At 39.3% G+C, this 21,774-nt stretch overlaps 1 protein-coding gene across 3 annotated transcripts in view; it reads left to right on the forward strand.

Annotated features, from left to right (window-relative positions):
• Nucleotides 1-2,323: 2,323 nt before the first annotated feature.
• The window catches only part of MTF2 (metal response element binding transcription factor 2), an 83,125-nt gene continuing 63,674 nt past the window's right edge, over nt 2,324-21,774 (forward strand). Inside the window, exon 1 of one of the 3 annotated variants that reach the window (XM_065898179.1) lies at nt 2,324-2,617. In XM_065898179.1, coding sequence (XP_065754251.1) covers nt 2,613-2,617 — 5 coding nt within the window. In that variant the 5' untranslated portion in view covers nt 2,324-2,612. Of the gene's footprint in view, nt 2,618-3,199; nt 3,363-21,774 lie in introns of those variants that run through there. The other 2 variants (XM_065898181.1, XM_065898180.1) reach the window with 2 other exon arrangements.

Consider the following 21,774-nt stretch of genomic DNA (forward strand, 5'->3'; position numbering starts at 1 on the left):
CATGAAGAACCTAGGGGTAAAACAGGAATAAAGACACAGACCTACTAGAGAATGGACTTGAGGATATGGGGAGGGGGAAGGGTAAGCTGTGACAAAGGGAGACAGAGGCATGGACATATATACACTACCAAACATAAGGTAGATAGCTAGTGGGAAGCAGCCGCATAGCACAGGGAGATCAGCTCGGTGCTTTGTGACCACCTGGAGGGGTGGGATAGGGAGGGTGGGAGTGAGGGAGACGCAAGCAGGAAGAGATATGGGAACATATGTATATATATAACTGATTCATTTTGTTGTAAAGCAGAAACGAACACACCATTGTAAAGCAATTATACTCCAATAAAGATGAAAAAAAATTTATTTTTTATACAGCAGGTTCTCATTAGTTATCTAGTTTATACATATTAGTGTATATATGTCAATCCCAATCTCCCTATTAGTCCCCCCACCCCCAATTTCCCCCCTTGGTGTCCATACGTTTGGTCTCTACATCTTTGTCTCTATTTCTGCCTTGCAAACTGGTTCATCTGTACTATTTTTCTAAGTTCCACATATGTGCGTTAATATACGGTATTTGTTTTTCTCTTTCTGACTTACTTCACTCTGCAAAAATATATATATTAAAATTTTTTTTAATTTATTTTTGGCTGCTTTGGGTCTTCATTGCTGCACGTGGGCTTTCTCTAGTTGTGGTGAGCGGGGCTACTCTTCGTTGTGGAGCACGGGCTCTAGGTACAAGGGCTTCAGTAGTTGTGGCTCGCGGGCTCTAGAGTGCAGGCTCAGTAGTTGCGGCGCACAGGCTTAGTTGCTTCGTGGCACGTGGGATCTTCCCGGACCAGGGCTCGAACCCGTGTCCCCTGCATTGGCAGGCAGATTCTTAACCACTGTGTCACCAGGGAAGTCCCCAGAAATTCCTACGACCACAGTTACAGGAATTTTTTTTACTGTGCCTCCCTCAGTGCCCTTTATTCCCTGAGCACCTGGCTTCCTCAAATTAAATGATTGCCCTCTTGTACTTATATGTTTACATAGGGAAATAGCAAGCTTTTTTTTTTAATTTCAAAAAGACAGGCATCATTGACTTCTCTAATGTATAAGAAATTAGAACAGTTTCGTGTGGCTAAAGCCAAAAGTTATACCAGTAAGTGGAAATTATAGGAAGGCAGATTGTACATCTATACAAGGAATAACTTTCTAGTTATTAGTGTTTGTGAAATTGAAATGACTGCCTCTGAGGTTCTGAACCACTGAAGATGTTGAAGCTGAGGGTCGCTGACCACTTGAGAGAAATGTTGAGGAGAATTTAGACCAAATGTTCTCTAAAACTGATATTCTGTGACTAGGCTTAGATGCACAGCAAATATACCTGTTTGTGTAATATCTTTATCCATTTTTGGACTGCATCTACTTTTTTTAAAGTTAAACTCTACTCAACCAAAAAGTGTGAAGGGCATTGAAGATATATTTTTGAGAAACTATGTTATCACTGAGTTCAAAATGAAACTTGAAGGGTAGCACATAGACTGAAGCTGTCTTCTTAAACAGATTGAAAAACATGGTACTAATTATCCCTGTGATGTAATATGACAAAATATAAAATGATATTTTGACAAAGTTATAAACAAAGGTCCCTCATGTGGCTACTAAGAGGAGCTGGGTTTTATCTAAGTATAAGTCAGAGAGACAAGCATGCACTCTCTGTCTGTCACTTGGAACCTCTGTCGGCAGCTAAGGGTCTGCCCTAGTACGAAAAAGTTCTGTATTCCTAAAATAAACCACTTTGCACGAAATTATTCTCAAATTTCATCGCAATTCGTAAGGATTTGCAAAGCAAGTAAACAGAGAAACCTTTCATCGTCAGGGAAAAAAAGTCCGAAAATCTTCTATATAAGCAGCTTCTGATAGGAAGGAATTTGGGACTGGACAATAATTGCCGAACAAAATATAATTCTGACATCCAGGGTCTTTTCCGCGCTGAATGAAATTCGAACAGCAGGTCTCAGGGTTAAGATAAGAGATTTTCTCCACAGAAAGGATACTGGCAAGGCAAGACGTAGCGAGCACCGTCTTATTTCTCAGGAACAGAACATGCAGCGTGAAAGTTGGACATAATGTTCCCTCTGCAACACAAACAGCAGCAGGACAGCGTAGCGTCCCAAGCTCAGCGTTCACTATTGTGTTAGCGCCGGCGGCGGAAGGACTTAGCCCCGCCGCAAAGTTAAAGAGTCCTTCTTTGTTCAGCCCCGGCCGCGGACGCAGGGCACGGTGTTCTTCCGCGCTTACCACACAGTCTCCGCCCCCTCGCGGCTCTGGAGAGCTGCCATTCGGTCCCGGAGTCTCTCTGCGCTCCCAGAATGCACCGGCAGTCCGCGGGAAACCAAAATGGCGAAGGGTTGTAGTGAAGTGGGCTGTGTTTGAGGCCGGTGTAAGAACGCTCACTCTCTCCCCCCCCAACCTTCGTCCCCAGGTCCTCGGTTTGTGCGTGTGTATGTGCGGGGTGCCTGGTGGGGCGGGTGCCCGGTAAGTGCTCGGACTCGCAGGGGAAGCGCCCACGGGGTCGTGATTGGTTGTTTTTTCCTGTATGAAGCGGTTGGCACCACTGAAGTGACCGAATGAGGTGAGAGACCTTGGCCTGGGAACCAGGCTCTTCCGGAGGAGGTGGAGGGGGTGGGGAGGAGGAAGAAAGGAAGCAAGTATAAAAGGGAAAGATGGAGGCTCGAGGTGGGGGTGGGGGCTCCAGTGTACGTATGGGGGTGCCTTGCATATATGTATATGTTGAAAAGAATGGATGGAAAGGGGCAGTCAGTTGGGTGTTGGAGAAAATAGGGACTAAAGGAGCGAGCAGGGCGTTGGGGAAGTCGGTTGGAGGAACAAGATGAAACGTTGAGACGGGGAAGCTGTGTTTGGAGGGGCAGGAAGGAACCTGGGGGCGGGAGACGGTTGGAGGGGCAGGATGAACCTGGTGATGAGGGGGTGGGGAACCGAGGGGAGGAGCCGTGAGGAAATGGGGACTGAGGGAGATGAGGGGGACCAGAGTGCAGGGGTTGCCTGGGACCTTAGGGGCCGCAAAGGGAAGTAGCAGCATGAAACGGGAGGGTGGTGGAATTGTATGGAATTGGAGTATGGGGGTAGAGTAGAAGGGCAGGATGGAGTAGGAGGATAAGGGGAACACTAAGTAGAACGTGAGAGCAAACCCTGAAAGCTTAAGGGGAAGAAGTGGAAGGGAAAGTGTGAGATGGGGGAGAGGTACCTTATATTCGGAGCCCACCAAAAATTTGAGACAGTTTTCTGTTTAATTAAATCTAACTCGTATGCCTGCTTGGATGTGGATTTGTATTATTGTATTCATTTTTACAACTGAGGTACTTACGGTTGAAGGGATTTTAACTAATTTGCCAAGATTTCTTAACATGTTTTAGTAGTGCCAGAACTCTTAACTATGTGTTTTACAGTCTGGCGTCCTTGGTTGCTAGAATTTTTCTTTGGAAGCAGCTAGAGGGAACAGATGGATTTATCGGGGTGATTTGACGAACTGTGAGGGTTCCTGAACAATGGGTAAAGGGATATGGAATGCTATTCTATTCTTTAAAACATTTAACTTTGGTTAAAGATAGAACCCATTTACTAATTCAAATATATAAACCTAGGTAGACCTGTGTATAACGTAAGAAAGCACCATGTGAGGTCAGTATAGAACTAGAAATATGTAAATAGTGCCTGATTTAATTTGACTCCAGATGCTCCGGTAGTAGTAACTTTCTCCTTCATATTGATTCCAGGTGACCCTTCTGTACACTTTGCCTATAGGCTGGTTTCAATTTCCATGTTTTCATTCTCCCTTGAGAATTTCTTTTTTGAGCAGTGGATTGCAAAGACAGTGAATTTAAAAGTATTTAATGTGGGTAAAATAAAATGTACTTAAATTATTGAGTGACCTTTTCAGAGGTTTGAAATGCTTTAAATGGAGCCATTTTGACGAACAGCTGTAAGTGCCCAGTAGTTTTGGCAAGGAAAGAGCTGATTTTAAATGTCTTTTCTGTTCTTGATATTTGGAATGTTATTCACACTCCAAGCATTTGTAGTGATAGCTTGCAAAGGGAATACAAGGTGAAACTTTTTTTTTTAGGTTCCTAATATAAAAATCTATTTGAATTCATATTTTAAATTTGCTCGCCTTCATTTTTTTAAGTGCTAAAAATATTCTGAAGTATTTGAATTAAGAGTGCACCTGTTTCCTGATAACTGCATATTCATGTCAATGGGCATTAACGGAAATCTATACCTATCATGATGAAATGCACACACAATTTTAGAACTAGAAGTATAGAAATCATCTGGTTAAACTTTTTTTCTAGATGAAACAAAATATATTTAATTATGCTTTTAATTATGCCTGTTACCTCAAAGCTCAGTTAGGAAAGGAATTTTATCCTTTGTATTTTGCTGTGGGTCATAAGTTCTTTGATGTCATGGATTATAAATATACCTTTTCATTAGATCTTTGACTGAAAGGATAATTTGCTTTATTTGTATTTCAGCATAATCTTTACATCTGACTTTAGGAAACTGGCAGTATAGTGATAATCTATTTTAACAGATGGGGAAATTTGCCTCTGAGCAGTTGCCATGGCCAACATCTGTAGACTGGTGGTTCTGAAAGTAAAATTTAATTGCAGCTTTAGTTAGTCTAAACTTCCGTGAATGATACTCCTTGGTTGATATTTTTATGCTTTGTTTCCCATGTTCTTCAAGATTTGTTTCTTGCAGCAAAATACAGTATAGCAATCCTAAATTGGAATATGGTAGTTTCTCTTTGGATGTTTTTTATGTATTCGAGTAGTGTTGTCCAATAGAACTTTCTGCAATCATGGCAGTTATCTATATCTGCTGTATCCAGTATGATAGCCATAGGCCAATGTGGTGTTGAACACTAGAAATGTAACTGGTGAGGCTGATAATTGAATTTATAATTTAATTTATTTCATTAAAACTAAAATTTAAAAGGCCATATGTGGCTGCTGTATTGGACAGCACAGTATTGCATCCATTTATTAGGCATTGTCACACCCATCAGCCATGGAAACCACAGGAACTAAGGAACTGTCTTTGAACTAAGGAGATTCAGAACTGTCTTTGAACTAGGGAGAGTCAAATTCTCTTTGTACATTTTTAAGATGAAGTAATCTTCATTTTTGCCACGCATCACGTCTTCTGTCATTTCTCTGTTTTCATATAACATTGCAAAAGAATAATGAAGTTATCAATGTCTCTGGTCTTTTTAAGATGTAAGTTTCTTTTTCCTGTGTCAAAAACAACAAAAATGGATTTTAGGAAAATTAGTTTACCTTGTTATTTTAAAAAATTTATTTTGTTATTTTTACTCAAAAAATTTCAAACACATACAAAGTGAATAGAAGTATAATGAACTGTTTTGTATCCATGCTTGTTTCATCTGTACTTCTACCCCCCCCACTCCTTTGTTTTTATTATTTTTTAAAGTTTTTTGAGGGAAAATTTACACATCTTGAAGATCTTAACTCTACGCTTTTAATAATAGTTTGAGATATAATGCATGTATTATATTTATATATACATAACTCACATGTATATACCCTTTTAAGTTATAATTCAGTGATTTTTAGTATATTCAGAGTTGCACAACCGTCACCATTATCTAATTTCAGAGCATTTTATTACTCCAGAATGAAAGTCTGTATCCATTAGTAGTCACTCTCCATTCCTCCCTACCTGGGCTAACCACTAATCTACTTTTTGTGTTTATATTTTGTCTGTCTTGGACATTTCATATGAATGGACTCATACATTTTTGTGGCCTTTTGTGTGTGGCTTCTTTCACCTAGCGTAATGTTTTCAGAGTATATCCATGTTGTAGCACATATCAGTACTTCCTTTTTATGGCTAAAATAGATTTCATTGTATGTACATACTACATTTTGTTTATTCATTCATCAGTTGATTGACATTGTTTTTTCCCCACTTTTTGGCTATTATGAATAATGCTACCATAAACATAACATGTACAGGGTTTGTATGGACACGTGCTTCCATTTCTCTTGGGTATGTAGCTAGGAGTGCAATTGCTGGGTCAGGTGATACCTCTGTGTTTAACGTTTTGAGGAAATGTCAAGCCATTTTCCAAAGACCCTGCACCCTTTTACAGCCTCACCAGCAACTATGAGGGTTACAGTTTCTCCACATCCTTGCGTGTACTTGTCTTTCTTTTTGATCATAATCATCCTAGTGGGTGTGCAGTGGTATCTCCTGGTGGTTTTGATTTACATTACCCCGATGGGTAATGTTGTTGAGCATGTTTTGTAGTTATTGGCCTGTTGTATACCTTCTTTGAAGAACTGTCTATTCAGGTCCTTTGCCTATTTAAAAAAAAATTGGATTATTTCTCTTTTTACTGAGAGTTGTAAGCATTCTTTGTATATTTTGGATACAAGTCCCTCATCAGATGTATGATGTGCAATTATTTTCTCCTGTGGATTGTCTTTTCACTTGATGGTGTCCTTTGTTTTTTTTTTTTTTTTTGCAGTACGCGGGCCTCTCACTGTGGCCTCTCCCGTTGCGGAGCACAGGCTCCGGACGCGCAGGCTCAGCGGCCGTGGCCCATGGGCGCAGCCGCTCCGCGGCATGTGGGATCCTCCCAGACCGGGGCACAAACCCGTGTCCCCTGCATCAGCAGGCGGACTCTCAACCACTGCGCCACCAGGGAAGCCCCCGTTTTTTTTTTTTGTTTTTTTTTTTTTGGCGGATGATGTCCTTTGAAGCACAGAAGTTTTTAATTTTGATGAAGTTTAATTTATCCCTTTTTCTTTTTTTGCTTGTGTTTTTGATGTCATATCTAAGAAATCATTGCCTAATTCCAGTACTTTTTTTTTTTTTTTTTTGCGGTACGCGGGCCTCTCACTGCTGTGGCCTCTCCCGTTGCGGAGCACAGGCTCCGGACGCGCAGGCTCAGCGGCCATGGCTCACGGGCCCAGCCGCTCCGGGGCATGTGGGATCTTCCCAGACCGGGGCACGAACCCGTGTCCCCTTCATCGGCAGGTGGACTCTCAACCACTGCGCCACCAGGGAAGCCCTCCAGTACGGTTCTGAAAAATGGATATAACTGTGTTTCTCATAAGCCTATCATGGTGTAGAATACTTCTCTCTAGGAAGCTCACATGTAGCCTTTCTCAGTCTTCCCTCTCCCTAATTACTGTTCACTTTAATTTTGAATAGAACTTTATGTAATGGAATCATTCAGTATGCATATCTGTTAAAATTTTTGTTTCATGAAACTAGAACTGCAGTCTTAGCTTGAAAAATCCCATTATGCAAAGGATATTGTAGTAGTGGCTTAAGAATCTTACATTATGTGGTGACAGTCCTAACCAGTACTTTGTGTAACATGAGGTTTTTTTTAATGGCTTATGAAGACAGTTCTCTTATTTTGAATGGATAAAACTGAGTAGGGACTTAATGAGTATTTACTTCCAAATGTTGCCTAAGATGAGGATTTAAAAATTAAGGGCACAGGGCAATGTGAGGGATCCTTGTGATGATGGAAATATTGGTATCAAATATTTTTGGTTGTGATATTATTCTGTAGTATAAAATGCTACATCAAAGATGCTTCCACTTGGTAAGAGTTACATGGAATTTATTATTTCTTACAACTGCATATAAATCTACAATTATCACAAACTAAAATGATTGATTAAAAAATAAAAGTTAGGGGGACAAAAGTGGACCAAAGCAGGCGTAGCAAGAACAGGTCAAATTGGTTTGGTTTCGGTCAGTCAGGTTCTAAAAACAAACTAAAGATGCGCGTTTGTTTTTCTCTACCCTTACTAGTGAAGTTTACATTGCAGGAAAAGCTCCCACAATTTTTTTAAGTTGTAGTGGGGGGTGGAGTGGAAAGACACAGGTGTCTACTGGAAAGTACTGAATGTATACTCAGAAGATTGGGGTCTTTGTTTAATCTGCTAGATCCGCAGCAGTTTTAGTTTCTTTACCTGTAAAATGGGGATGTTACCCACATGTGTTACTCACAGGATTGTTGGGAGGGTCAAGAAGGAAAATAAAGGAGAAAGCACTTTATAAACTCTAGGTGCAGTGTAATTGGTTAGTATTATTTTCCAGAATCTTTTCCCAGAAGAGTTGTTGTATAGAACAAGAGAATCAGGTATACCTGTGATGAAACCTATGCACTAAAAACATCTTCTACAACTTTCCTCTCCAGATGATGAGTATGTCTAATACTGAATGAATAAATTATTTTGCCCTGTTCATAATTATGACTTCAGACATGTTAACTAAACTGCCATGTACGCTGTTGAGTATATTTAGAAGTGTTACTGAACCAGATGTTGAATTTTTTAAAACCATATTTTGTTAGCATTTGAAAATACTGGCCCTTGGTGTTTTGGTATGACCAGTGCTGATAGATCTAATTGATCTAAGATAAGCACCCATAGAGCTATCAATAAAAAACCGAAAAACCAAAACAAACAAGACCAGTTTCTTAGAACTCATACCCTAGAGATTCTGATTTGAGAGATTTGGTACAGGCTTTTATATACGTTTGTGTTTAAAATTTTTTCCCACTTGATTTTGTTTTGCAGCCAGGGTTAAGAAGTACTAAATTTTGTTCTAGGGTCAAGTTTAGAAACTTACCACTTATTAAAACATTACTAAGAGCTATACAAAGGAAAGACTAATAATAGGCATGTTTTTCATACTTGAAATGAAAAAGAAAAATATTTTAGTAGTGTTTCCATCACACTCATTTAAAATCTTTTAAATAAGTGGTTAATAAAGTAGTTAATGGAACTTTGTAGTCTGGGAACCTTGTGAACCTGTTAAATGTTTTATAATATTGCATTTAGGTGTTGTGAGATAGAGAATTCTCCTTTCAGGGAAGCGTTTAAACAGAGGCTAGATGATCATCTTATTTAGGGATATTATAAGGAGGGATTTTTTTTTTTCATTAGCTAGGAAGTAAATGACCTTCTAGGAACTTTCTGAAACTAAAATAAGTTTCTAGATTATAATGAAAACAATGGGCACTCTTTTTCCTTTAGGTTGATGAGAATTGTCGAGGGGGATAGAATCCTTCCCCAAGTTAAGTTTCTCCTGAATGTCCTCTTTTCTATTTTTTCAGTCTTTTCCACTTTATGTCTAAATTCATCTCTTAGATTTTTCTTTTTCAAAAACAGCCTGCAGAATATGATGTTTTTCAGTTTTTTTGTTTCAAGAGTTTTATTGCTGTTCATTAGAGAGGAACAAACAAAAAGTGGTTATTTGCAAAAATTAAAAATTTAGAATAGCCTTACAGAATTCACTAGTGCAGTGATTCTCAAATTTTTTGGTCTTAGGACCCCTTTACAGTCTTAATTCTTGAGGACCCCAAGAATTAAAAAATGAGAATACATATGTGCACACCCCATTAATCTTAAGAGTGAAATCATCACATATCATTTAGTCCCTGGAAAATTCCACTCTACAGTTCTGGGAGAATGAGTGAAAAAGGCACATAATGTCTTAATATTATTTTGAAACTAGCTAGGACTTTGTAGAGCTCATAGATCCCCAGGTACCATACCTGGAGACCTGCTTCTTCAGTCTACTCTTTCTTTAGGGAGTTAGGGTGGTTTTATGCATTGCAGGGTGTTTAGCATTCCTGGCTTCTCTCCTTAAGCAGATTTTTGTCTCTTCTTGGGAAAAATTTGAGGCTCTCAAACATGAACTACTTCAGGACAGGAATAAAGATGCAGACGTAGAGAATGGACTTGAGGACACGGGGAGGGGGAAGGGTAAGCTGGGACAAAGTGAGAGAGTAGCATTGACCTATATACACTACCAAGTGTAAAATAGATAGCTAGTGGGAAGCAGCTGCATAACACAGGGAGACCAGCACAGGGAGATCAGCTCCATGCTTTGTGACCACCTAGAGGGGTGGGATAGTGAGGGTGGGAGGGAGACGCAAGAGGGAGGGGATATGGTGATATATGTATACATACAGCTGATTAACTTTGTTATGCAGCAGAAACTAACACAACATTGTAAAGCAATTATACTCCAATAAAGATGTTAAAAACAACAACAAAAAAACCCACCATGAACTGCTTCAACTTCCTATCTTCACATCTACCAACTTAACTATAAATGTTTCCAAACTGACATGAAAAGAAATGTACCTTCTTTGATTCAAGACTAGTCTTTCCCTTAAAGATTCAATTTCTCTGACTTGTGTTTTCAGTTATCTTTTGATATCCTCCTTTCATATTAGAAACATGGTCAAGACTTTTCATACTTAAAAACAGAAAAAGCCATTCACCTTAACCTTGTATCCTTATCCAGATGTTTGTAGCCCTCTCTCCTTTATGTAGCCAAGCTCTGAAAAAATAGTTTCAACTTCAGCTCTCATTTAAACTTTTATTAATAAAGATATATATATGATGCACTCATTGTAGAAAATTTAAATATTAAAAAACTTTAAAAAGTAATCTGTATCACTCAGCTACCAAAAATGCCTTTTTTAGTCTCATTGCCTTCTTTTTAAGCATATTTTTCACTTATGCTAAACACTTAAAAATTTCCTTTAGTGGGGTAATGCATGTAGTTGACTAAAAATATCAGAGTATAGAAACAGAAGGATTTAAATGAACAGCTACAGTCTTTAGGCCTCCTGAGTCCTGCTTTGAGAGGGAATTATTTTATTTTTAAGTGTTATATTCCTTTGTTCTGCTCATTGTCTCCATAATGCTAAGTGATACTTTTATACTACTATTTTTTTTTTTTTGCGGTACGCGGGCCTTGTCGCCTCTCCCGTTGCGGAGCACAGGCTCCGGACGCGCAGGCTCAGCAGCCAACGGCTCACGGGCCCAGCCGCTCCGCGGCATATGGGATCTTCCCGGACCGGGTCACGAACCCGTGTCCCCTGCATCGGCAGGCGGACGCTCAACCACTGCGCCACCAGGGAAACCCGTATACTACTATTTGATTTACTCACTTTAGACATTTTGCTGTATAAAGACATAAAGATTATGCTGTGATAAAGATTCAGTTAACTTATGCCCTACATTTCTTTTCTTTTCCCCTTTCCAGTTTTTGGGTTCTCTACTGGTTAGTTCCTTAACTTTAAACTTAAACCTTTTTTCATATCCCATCAGTTTTGGACTTTATTCCTCCACCTCGTAAGGCAAGTATTATTAAACTCCCTTCCTTTGCCTTGGTTTCTCTTCCTCCTTCCACTGCTCAATTTTTGTCATTTTCACATTGCTTTTCTGTTTTAAATTTTGATAACATTTAATATTCTCTTCTTAGCTATAATTATCTGTCTTGTTTATAGTTGATTCTAAAGGTTGAAGATTAATAAGCAGCTTTTATATGATCTTGACCAAGTAAATATTATCGTCTGCTGTGCTGGATAGAACCATGATTACAGTTCCTTTCTTGTAACACTTTTTTCCCTTAAATTTCTAACACTTTTTCATGTTTTCTCTGCCTTTGTCTTATCTGTAAATTTTTCTGGTGTCTTAAACTGTCTTAAACTGTCTAGTTTGTTAATCTTCCTTTTTCCTCAAACACCACTCTTTAGAACCTTTTTTTTTTTCTTTCTTTTTCTTTTTCTGGTCCAGACTAGTTGTGCTCTAGATTTTTTTCATGGCTGCCATTGTGGGGATTCTCTCTGTTGCTCTCTTGGGTTGGGTGCACTGTTTCCTGCATCCCATGTTTTTTCTTTCTTGGGGGATATTTCCTCACTTTACTAGAGCCAAATCCTCAAATCTTGGTTTAAGATCTTAACATTTATTTTATATGCCTTCATTTTTTTCAAATTTAGTTTGGTTCATTGGGATTCTAGTTTGAACTTTATTTTTCTTCACAATTTTGAGGCAGTCCATTATCTTCTAGAATCTTAACTCTAATTCTGCTTTTCATTCTTCTATAGGTAACTTGATTTTTCTTTTCAGAAGCTTATTGAGTCTTCTGTTTTCAGTGTTATGCAATTTCATGCAAATTTAGGGTTTTTGAAAATCAGTACTTTGAAAGTCCTATCATTTTGAAGATTTTTGTCTCCTTTCAACCTTGGGAAATTTTCTTTTATTATTATTTAAAAAATAATATTCCCTCACACCTGTTAGATTGGCTCTTACCGAAAAGACAAGAAATGACAAGTGTTGGTGAGGATGTAGAGAAAAGGAATCCTTGGGCACTGTTGGTAGGAATGTAAATTGGTGCAGCCACTATGAAAAACAGTATGGTGGTTCCTCAAAAAATTAAAAATAGGACTACCATATGATCCAGCATTTCCATTTCTGGGTATTTATTTCAAGAAAACGGAAACACTAACTCGAAAAGATACCCAGTTGACCTAGAATGACACAGGTTTGAAGTGTGCGGATTCACCTTTATGTGGATTTTTTTCCCACAAATATAGTACCTGTATTTTCATTTTACAGGTCTTTAAGTGTGAGGGGAAAGTTTGTGTTTGATTAGAGATCACAGTATGTGGAATCAGAAGAACTAGGATTTGATTATGTTTCTATCCAAGACTATTTCAGTTTCCTGACCTTGGGTGAGTCATTTATCAGTTCCTTTGTTTTTGAGGCAGAGATAGCAGCACTCAGATTTTGACTCTGCATCGGGGTGGGGGTGGGGGTGGGGTGTTGGTTGTTGCCCCTAACCTCCTACTTGTTCAAGGGTCAACTGTATATACCTCCCATGTTCATTGCAGCATTATTTATAATAGCAAAGACCTGGAAGCAACCTGAGTGTCTATCGGTGGATGAATGGATAAAGAAAATGAGGTAGGGATGTGTATGTGTGTGTGTCATGGAATATTATTCAGCCATTAAAAAGAATGAGATCTTGCAGTTTGTGACAACATGGTGACTGAACCTTAAGGGCATTATGCTAAGTAAAATAAGTCAGAGAAAGAAAAATACTGTATGATCTCACTTATATGTGGAATCTAAAACAGGACAACAACCAAAAAACCCAAGCTCAGATACAGAGAAAAGATTGGTGGTTGCCGGAGTTGTGGGCTGTGGGTGTGGGTTGGACAAAATGGGTGAAGGGGGTCAACAGGTACAAATTTCCAGTTACAAAGTTATGGGGATGTAATGTACAGCATAGTGACTGTAGTTAGTAATCCTGTATTGCGTATTTGAAAGTTGAGTAGATCTTAAAAGTTTCATACAGGAGAAAAAATTGTAACTGGGAGCTGGTGTTAACTAGACTTACTGCTAACTGATGTTATAAGACTTTTGTTGTCATTTCACAATATATATAAATATCAAATCATATTGTATACAGGAAACTAATATAGTGTATGTCAATTGTATCTCAATGTGAAATATTAACTAGTAAAAATAAAAAGGTGCTGTGGAAATATATTTCTAGATATGGAAAGATGTTTCAAATATACTGTTAAATTGTAAAAAAAGAAAAGAAAAAAGGCATGTTATGAGCAGTATGCAAAGACCTAATTTTTAGAGATGAAAATATACACGTAGATCAAAAAAATTTTTTTGGTTCTGTGCATTATCTCTTTATTGAGGGCCTCTTTTTTTTTTTTTTGCGGTACGCGGGCCTCTCACTGTTGTGGCCTCTCCCGTTGCGGAGCACAGGGTCCGGATGCGCAGGCTCCGCGGCTATGGCTCACGGGCCCAGCCGCTCCGCGGCACATGGGACCCTCCCGGACCGGGGCACGAACGCATGTCCCCTGCATCAGCAGGCGGACTCTCAACCACTGCGCCACCAGGGAAGCCCTCTTTTCTTTTATATTCTCCATTTCCTTGATCATTTACCCTCCCCCCACCGCCCCTCAATAATCTGGGGATATTTTCATTGACTTATTTTTCCAGTTCAATTAAAGATTTTTTTAAATCACATTTTTAATTTCAGGAGCTCATTCTTGGATTCTGATTGTTCCTTTTTTACATCATCATGTTTTCAATGTTTGGATGCAACATATCCTTAATTTTTTTCTATGTATATTAATTAGACTTTATTTTGGCTGCAGCTTACTGTATCTTAGTTCCCTGACCAGGGATGGAACCCAGGGCCCTGGCAGTGAAAGTGCTAAGTCCTAACTACTGGACTGCCAGGGAATTCCCATAGACTTTATTTATTTTATTTTATTTTTTTGGGGGGTTTTTTTGGGTTTCTTTTTGCGGTACGTGGGCCTCTCACTGTTGTGGCCTCTCCCGTTGCGGAGCACAGGCTCCGGACGCACAGGCTCAGCCGCCATGGCTCACGGGCCCAGCCGCTCCGCGGCACGCGGGATCCTCCCGGACTGGGGCACGAACCCGTGTCCCCTGCATCGGCAGGCGGACTCTCAACCACTGCGCCACCAGGGAAGCCCCATAGACTTTATTTTTTAAGTTCTCTGTTCCTGGATTGTTTCCTTTGTAATCTGTTTTCTTGGGCTTCGTCTTTTATATTGTAGTTTTTCAATATTATTAAATCAGGAGGCAATACATGCTTTGGTACCTGGCATGGCAGGGTTTAATTCATGATGAAATGTGGATAGCTAGCTCCCTTCTGCTCCCATGTTCCAGAATGTGAAAGGCATTGGGACACCAGCACTCATTCACCCTTCTTAGTTCTTTTCAGGCACTCTCCTTGTGAGTTGAACCCTCACTTTTTTTTTGTTTTCCTTCCTTTGCTCCCAAAGCCAGCAGCTGGTCATACCAATGATGGTTAGATGTAGAGGAGGCAGCCAATTCTTGAGATGCTGCTCAAGAATGGTGACATCTCAGGAACATGGGGAGGTATATTTAAAAATAGTCCCTTCCTCCCCTCAGTAAAAGGGGGAAGGGGAGTAGAAATGAAAGGAAAGAGAACTAACTAATGCTGTAGTGCAGCAGTCCTGGACCTTTTTGGCACCAGGGACCAGTTTCGTGGAAGACAATTTTTCCACGGACCAGGGTGGGTGGGGGATGGTTTGGGGATGCTTCAAGCGCGTTATATTTAATGTGCACTTTATTTCTATTATTATTACATTGTAGTATATAATGAAATAATTATACAGCTTACAATAATGCAGAGTTGGAGCCCTGAGCTTGTTTTCCTGCAACTAGATGGTCCCATGTGGGGGTGATGGGAGACAGTGACACCGGAAGTGTGTTGCTTCTGTCCATTCTACTCTGTAATCTTGTTTTGGTTGCTGTCACTGCAGAAAACCCTGCTTCACAAAGATAGGATGTTGGAAATGGAAGCAGGCTTTTCAGTGTTTTTGTGGCAGTCTCAGGATATCCCACCTTGAACATATGGAGATTTGAAGTTGTCTCAAACATACTTTTAAGGCCACCGTCATTTGCGATCTCAAGCAGTCAATCCTCTTTTAGCATGGACAAAGTTGATTCACCCGGCTTATTCACAAATGGGTCGTGGATCCATTCCTTCCCAGTTTGGGGGTCTTTTGTGGTTGGGAAGTAACGCTCAGATTCTTTTGAAAGGTGAGATAGGTGATCATGCACCAGCTGGGAGAAAGAAGGCCCTGGTTCAGTCTCTTTCAAAATCTCTGCTAATGTTTGAAACGTCAAAAATCCCAGTGTTTACTTGTTGCCCCCATAATTACAGTTTGGCTTTGAATGCAGCCACTTTATTTGCCAACCTGAACACAGTTGTCGTTTTCCCTTGAAATGACAGATTGAGTTCGTTGAGCAGGTTGAATATGTCACACAAGTAAGCAATTTTGTGACCCACTGTGTGTCACTGAAATGTGCTGCCAGTGGTGACTGTTTTTCTAAAAGAAAACTCTGGAGCGGCTCTCGTAACTCAGAAACTCTGGCCAGTGATCTACATTTAGAAAGCCATCTCACTTCTGTGTATAAGAGAAGATGTGTGTGCTCTGCGTCCATCTCCTCACAGAGCTTCATGAACAGACGTGAATTAAGGGCATGTGCTTTAAAGTGGTTGATAATTTTAATCAGATCCTGTAAAACATTAAATTCAGGTGACATTTTTCGGCTAACCAGCACTTCTCTGGATGACACAGTGCATAGACTCACATTCAGAAGTGACCTCTTCGACCCAAGTAGTGAAACCAGAAAGCCGTCCAGTCGTGGCAGCTGCTCTGTCCCTGCATATACCGACACAAAATGACCAATTCAGTTTTCCTGATATGTAATCGTTCAAAGACTTGAATAGTTCTGCAGCTGTGGTGTTGGTTGGCAACAAAAGTGTACTTAACATATCCTCATGTACATCCTCCTGAAAAATATATCGAACAAAACCACGCATTGTTGCCTTGTTGTCAACATCGGTAGACTCATCAACCTGGATTGTGTACCATGGTGACTCATTAATCCTCTAACAATTGTGCCTCAATGTTCTCTGCTGTTTTGTCAATTCATCTAGTTATGGTGCTAGCTGAAAGAGGAACACGTGCCACCTTTTGAACTGCAGCCTCTCCTAAAAGTTCACAACAAATGTCCTTAGCAGCAGGCAGGATCAACTCTTCAATAGTAAAGGGCTTCTTAGCTTTAGCAATGCAGTTAGCCACTGAGAATGATGTTCACAGTGCAGACACATTTGATGAAGTGGTGGCCTTCAATAATTGCTTCTGTTCTTCGTGGTCACATTTTTTTCTTTTGCAAAACTCCAAAGGCTTGTCTTTTAATGCAGGGTGCTTGGTCTGCATGTGGCAAAGCAGTTCTGAAGGTTTCATGGCTTCGTTGGATAGCCGGTTGCCACATTTTATACAAAGCGGGCTTGGAGAATGTGAATCACCTGTTGCAATGAACCCATAATTTTAGTAGCATTCTTGGTATTTTCTTTTAAATGCAGCTTTCTTTTTGTTGGCAGTCTTAGAGTCTTTTGCTGTCTCATCATCGGGTCTTCCCCCTTTTCAAAGAAGCTCTCCAGCGACGTTTGTTTTTTACTAATTTTGGCTGGGGTTAGCCTGTGGGCTTAACAAAACTGTGACTGAGACAAGTGCAAAGTGCAGGAAAGAGGCGCGGACGGAAGTGGTAAATAAAACAATGGGCGGGCCATGTGCGGACTAAAATAAGTGTCGGATTCTGACTTAAAGCCTGCCACCAGGTGCAGCTGTACAATTGAAGTACATCGACTCACTATAAAGCCTGCCACCAGATGCAGCTTGTCACTTGCCACTCACTGATAGGGTTTTGATGAGTCTGCAAGCAATTGATTTATTATGGTCTCTGTGCAGTCAAACCTCTCTGCTAATGATAATCTGTATTTGCAGCCGCTCCCCAGCACTAGCATCACCACCTCAGCTCCACCTCAGATCATCAGGCTTTAGATTAGATTCTCATCGGGAGGGCGTAACCTAGATCCCCCGCATGCGCATTTCACAGTAGGGTTCGTACTCCTATAGCGGATCTGAATAGGGGCGGAGCTCAGGTGGTAATGCGAGCCATGGGGACTGGCTGTAAATACAGATGAAGCTTCGCTTGCTCACCTGCCGCTCACTTCCTGCTGTGCGGCCTGGTTCCTCACAGGCCACAGACTGGTACCGGTCCGTGGCCCCGGGGGGTTGGGGACCCCTGCTGTAATGAGTTGCTGTTATTAATGGGATTTTCAGGAACATTGGGCCAAGGTGGAAAAAAAAAAGATTGAGAAATACAGTCGGCCCTCATATCTGTGGGGTTCTGCATTCGTGGATTGAACCAACCTTAGATGGAAAATATACAGGAAAAAAATTCCAGAAATTTCCCAAAAGAAAAAACTGAATTTGTCTTGCATTGGCAACTCTTTACACAGCATTTACATTGTATTAGGTATTATAAGTAACCAAGAGATGATTTAAAGTATATGGGAAGATAGGTTATACGCAAATACTATACCATTTTATATGAAGGACTAGAGCATCCTTGGATTTTGGTGTCTGAGGGGTCAGGGGAGAAGGGGTGGGGGTGGGGGTCCTGGAACCAATATCGTGTGAATACTGAGTGAGACTGTAATGTTTACAAGGTCCAAATGTAACACATAAAGCCCTTTATGGTATGTTTGTTGACAATGTCATCTCACAGGAATAATGAGAAAAATGAATTATTGTTGTGATTGGAATATTGGGGAGTGGGAATGAGGATTGTATGAGAGGTTAACTTACGAAAGCATTTTATATTTTGTAGGGATTTAAACTTTATTCTTTTGACCAATGTGATTCTTAAACTTAATTTTGTTGCCAAAATGATTTCTTGCCATATCTGAGTATCTCTATTATTATTTACTAAATGGTTTTCTTTATATTAGCTTTAACTCATTTAGCTTTATTCTAAGCAATAACCATCAGTTTGGGAATGAATATATTTTTAATACGCACTAAAATAATTATACAAAATTAAAAATGTTTTTTCCTGCCAAGATACTCATTACAACTCTGTAAAATGCTGTATATCATCAACTATGAGATGCCAACAATTGCAGGATATGCTATTATTCGGTGTATCATTAAGAAAGGAAAGGCCCTCTTAATTAAGCTGGAACACAGAGCTTATCATGTAGAATTTTTATTTTATGCCGATTGAAAGACAGCTTTTTATCTATCATTCTTGTATAAACATAAAAAGGAAAGTATAAAGGACATTGGGTTAAGGTATTTCTATGACTTTCTGTTAAAAATTTGCTTGTTTTGAATTACTTAAAAAAACAGTTAAAAAACATTTTTATTGAGATACTTCATATGTCATAATTCATCCTTTTAAAGTATACAATTCAGTGTCTTTTAAAAAAAATTCATAGAGTGTAGAATCATTACCATTATCTAATTTTAGAACATTTTATTACCCCAAAAAGAAACCCCATACCAATTAGCATTCATTCTTCATTTCCGCCGCCTCCCCCTAGCCCCTGAAAACCACTAATCTACGTTGTAGGTTTATATTTTGCCTATCCTGGACATTCATATAAGTAAAATCATACATTTTGTGGCCTTTTGTGTTTGGCTTCTTTCACCTAGCATGTTTTCAGAGTACATCCATGTTGTAGCATGTATCGGTATTTCCTTTTTATGGCTAAAATATATTTAATTATATGGACATATATTTTGTTTATTCATCAGTTGATGGACATTGGGTTTTTTCCCCCCCACTTTTTAGCTATTATGAGTAATGCTGCTATAAACAGACATGTACAGGGTTTGTATGGACACATGCTTCCATTTCTCTTGGATACGTAGCTAGGAGTGGAATTGCTAGGTCAGACGATACCTCTGTGTTTAATGTTTTGAGGAACTGCCAAACCATTTTCCAAAGACCCTGCACCTTTTTACAGCCTCACCAGCAACTAAGGGTTGCAGTTTCTCCACATCCTTGCTTGTACTTGTCTGTCTTTTTGATTATAATCATCCTAGTGGGTGTGCAGTGGTATCTCATTGTGGTTTTGATTTGCGTTACCCTGATGGCTAATGTTGTTGAGCATGTTTTAAACCCTGTAGTTATTGGTCTGTTGTATAACTTCTTTGAAGAACTGTCTATTCAGGTCCTTTCCTATTTAAAAAAAATTGGATTATTTCTCTTTTTATTGAGAGTTGTAAGCATTCTTTGTATATTTTGGATACAAGTCCCTTATCAGATGTATGATGTGCAATTATTTTCTCCTGTGGGTTGTCTTTTCACTTTATGGTGTCCTTTGAAGCACAGAAGTTTTTAATTTTGATGAAGTTTAATTTATCCCTTTTTCTTTCTTTGCTTGTGCTTTTGATGTCATATCTGAGAAACTGTTGCCTAACACAAGGTCACAAAGATTTACTCCTATGCTTTTTTTCTAAGAATTATATAGTTTTAGCTCTTACATTTAGTCTATGATCTGTTTTGTGTTAATTTTTGTGTATGGTGTGAGGTAGGTGTCCAGCTTTATTCTTCTTACATGTGAATACCAGTTCCCTAGAATCATTTGTTTAAAAACCCTTCTTTCCCCATGGAATTGTTTTGGCAATCTTTTCAAAGATCAGTTGACCATAAACGTAAGGGTTTGTTTCTGGATTCTTTTTTTTTTTTTTTTTTTTTTGGCTGTACCGGGTCTTAGTTGCGGCACGAGGGATCTTTTTAGTTGCAGCATGTGGGATCTAGTTCCCTGACCAGGGATCGAACCCGGGCCCCCTGTATTGGGAGCAGGGAGTCTTAACCACTGGACCACCAGGGAAGTCCCCTGTTTCTGGATTCTTAATTTCATTCCCTCCACTTATGTGTACTTATGCCTGTATCATAACATCTTGATTACTTTTGCTTTAAGTTCTGAAATTGGGGCATGCTTAAACTAGTTTTGCCGTTCTTTTTCAAGGTTATTTAGGTATTCTGTGTTCCTGGCTTTATGTGGATTTTAAGATCTGTCTGTCAGTTTCTGCAAAAAAGGCACCTGGATATTGATAGATATTGCATTGAATGTTTACGTCAATTTGGGAAATATTGCCATCTTAACAATGTTAACATCTATGAACATGGGATAACTTTCCATTCATGTAGGTCTTATTTATTAATTCCTCTCTCTGTTGTGTAGTTTTCATTGTACAAGCCTTCCACTTTTTTGTTAAATTTATTCCTAAATGTTTTGTTCTTTTTGGTACTATTGCAAATGGAATTTTTTCTTAATTTCATTTTCTGATTGTTCATTGCTAGTATGTAGAAACAGTATTGATTTTTGTATGTTAATCTTGTATTCTGCAACCTTGCTGAACTGATTTATTAGTTCTAATAGTTTTTGTGTGTGTGTGTGTATTCTGAATCACTACTTGAGTTTTATAGCATAGCTTTCCCTCACAGTGTCAATTTTGGTGCCATCATGAATATTGGTGATAGTATTTCTTAAACTAATCTATGTAAGAATTAAAATAATTATATAAAGATTGGTGCTGGTCTCTATTGCAGGTTTATAGTGAAGTACAGCAGGTCTTTTCTTGATTCTCACTTTAGGAGACCAGCTGAACATGTCTGATTTACTATGTGTACCCTGACTTCACCTATAATCATTTGTTTCCCAGAGGGATAAAAGGTGCCTCAGTATTTTCTCTAAATTTTCTCCCCAGTGGCTTCTGATACTCATTCTCTATGTTTTGATTCTGGTGTTCTTATTGTATGCATATGCACTGGCAGTGAGGAGTACTTTGCTGCTGCTGCTTGGCTAGTTAGTGATTAGGAGTTACCAGCAATTGTAAGACAGATTTGCATTTCATAGACTTAAAATGTGAAAATTATGTGTCCTTTAGTTAATGACTTCTCTAGGCATAGGGCCCATTGGAGCTCTTTAAGCAAAGGAGTGAGTGGCTAAAACAGGTTTTCCTTACAGCAAATTGAAAGTGCATTAAATAAGTGATGGGGTTGGTGGCAAAAAGATCAGTTAGGAGTTGATGGTAATAGTGCAGGTGAGAGCTGATAATGATCTGAAATAAGGCTGTGGTTATAGGCGACATTTGTGAGGTGGTCTTTAAGGAGGAATCAGGATTTGGTGAATATTTGGAGGGTTAGGGAAGAGGATTAGGGAGGAATCAAGGATAACAAATTTCTAGATAGAGATGGTCAGATAGTAATGGTATTAGCTGAGATAGGGAATACTGGAGAAAGGGGAGGAATTTGAAGAGAATGTTAGTTTTGTTAAGTTAAAGGTGCTGGGATAATCCAGGTTGAGGTGTCTAGTGGGCAGTGTCAAATGAGGGTCAGAAGCTTTTGAGATAGGATGGGGCTGGAGATGAAAGATTTAGAAATTGTCAACAGACAAAAATTAGGTGAAGCGTTAGGAGAACATGACTACTTAGGACAAGCAGAACATGTAGCACAAGAGGAGGGAACCCTA

The sequence above is a fragment of the Phocoena phocoena genome, chromosome 1 (assembly GCF_963924675.1).
Source record: "Phocoena phocoena chromosome 1, mPhoPho1.1, whole genome shotgun sequence".
Classification (NCBI taxonomy): Eukaryota; Metazoa; Chordata; class Mammalia; order Artiodactyla; family Phocoenidae; genus Phocoena; species Phocoena phocoena.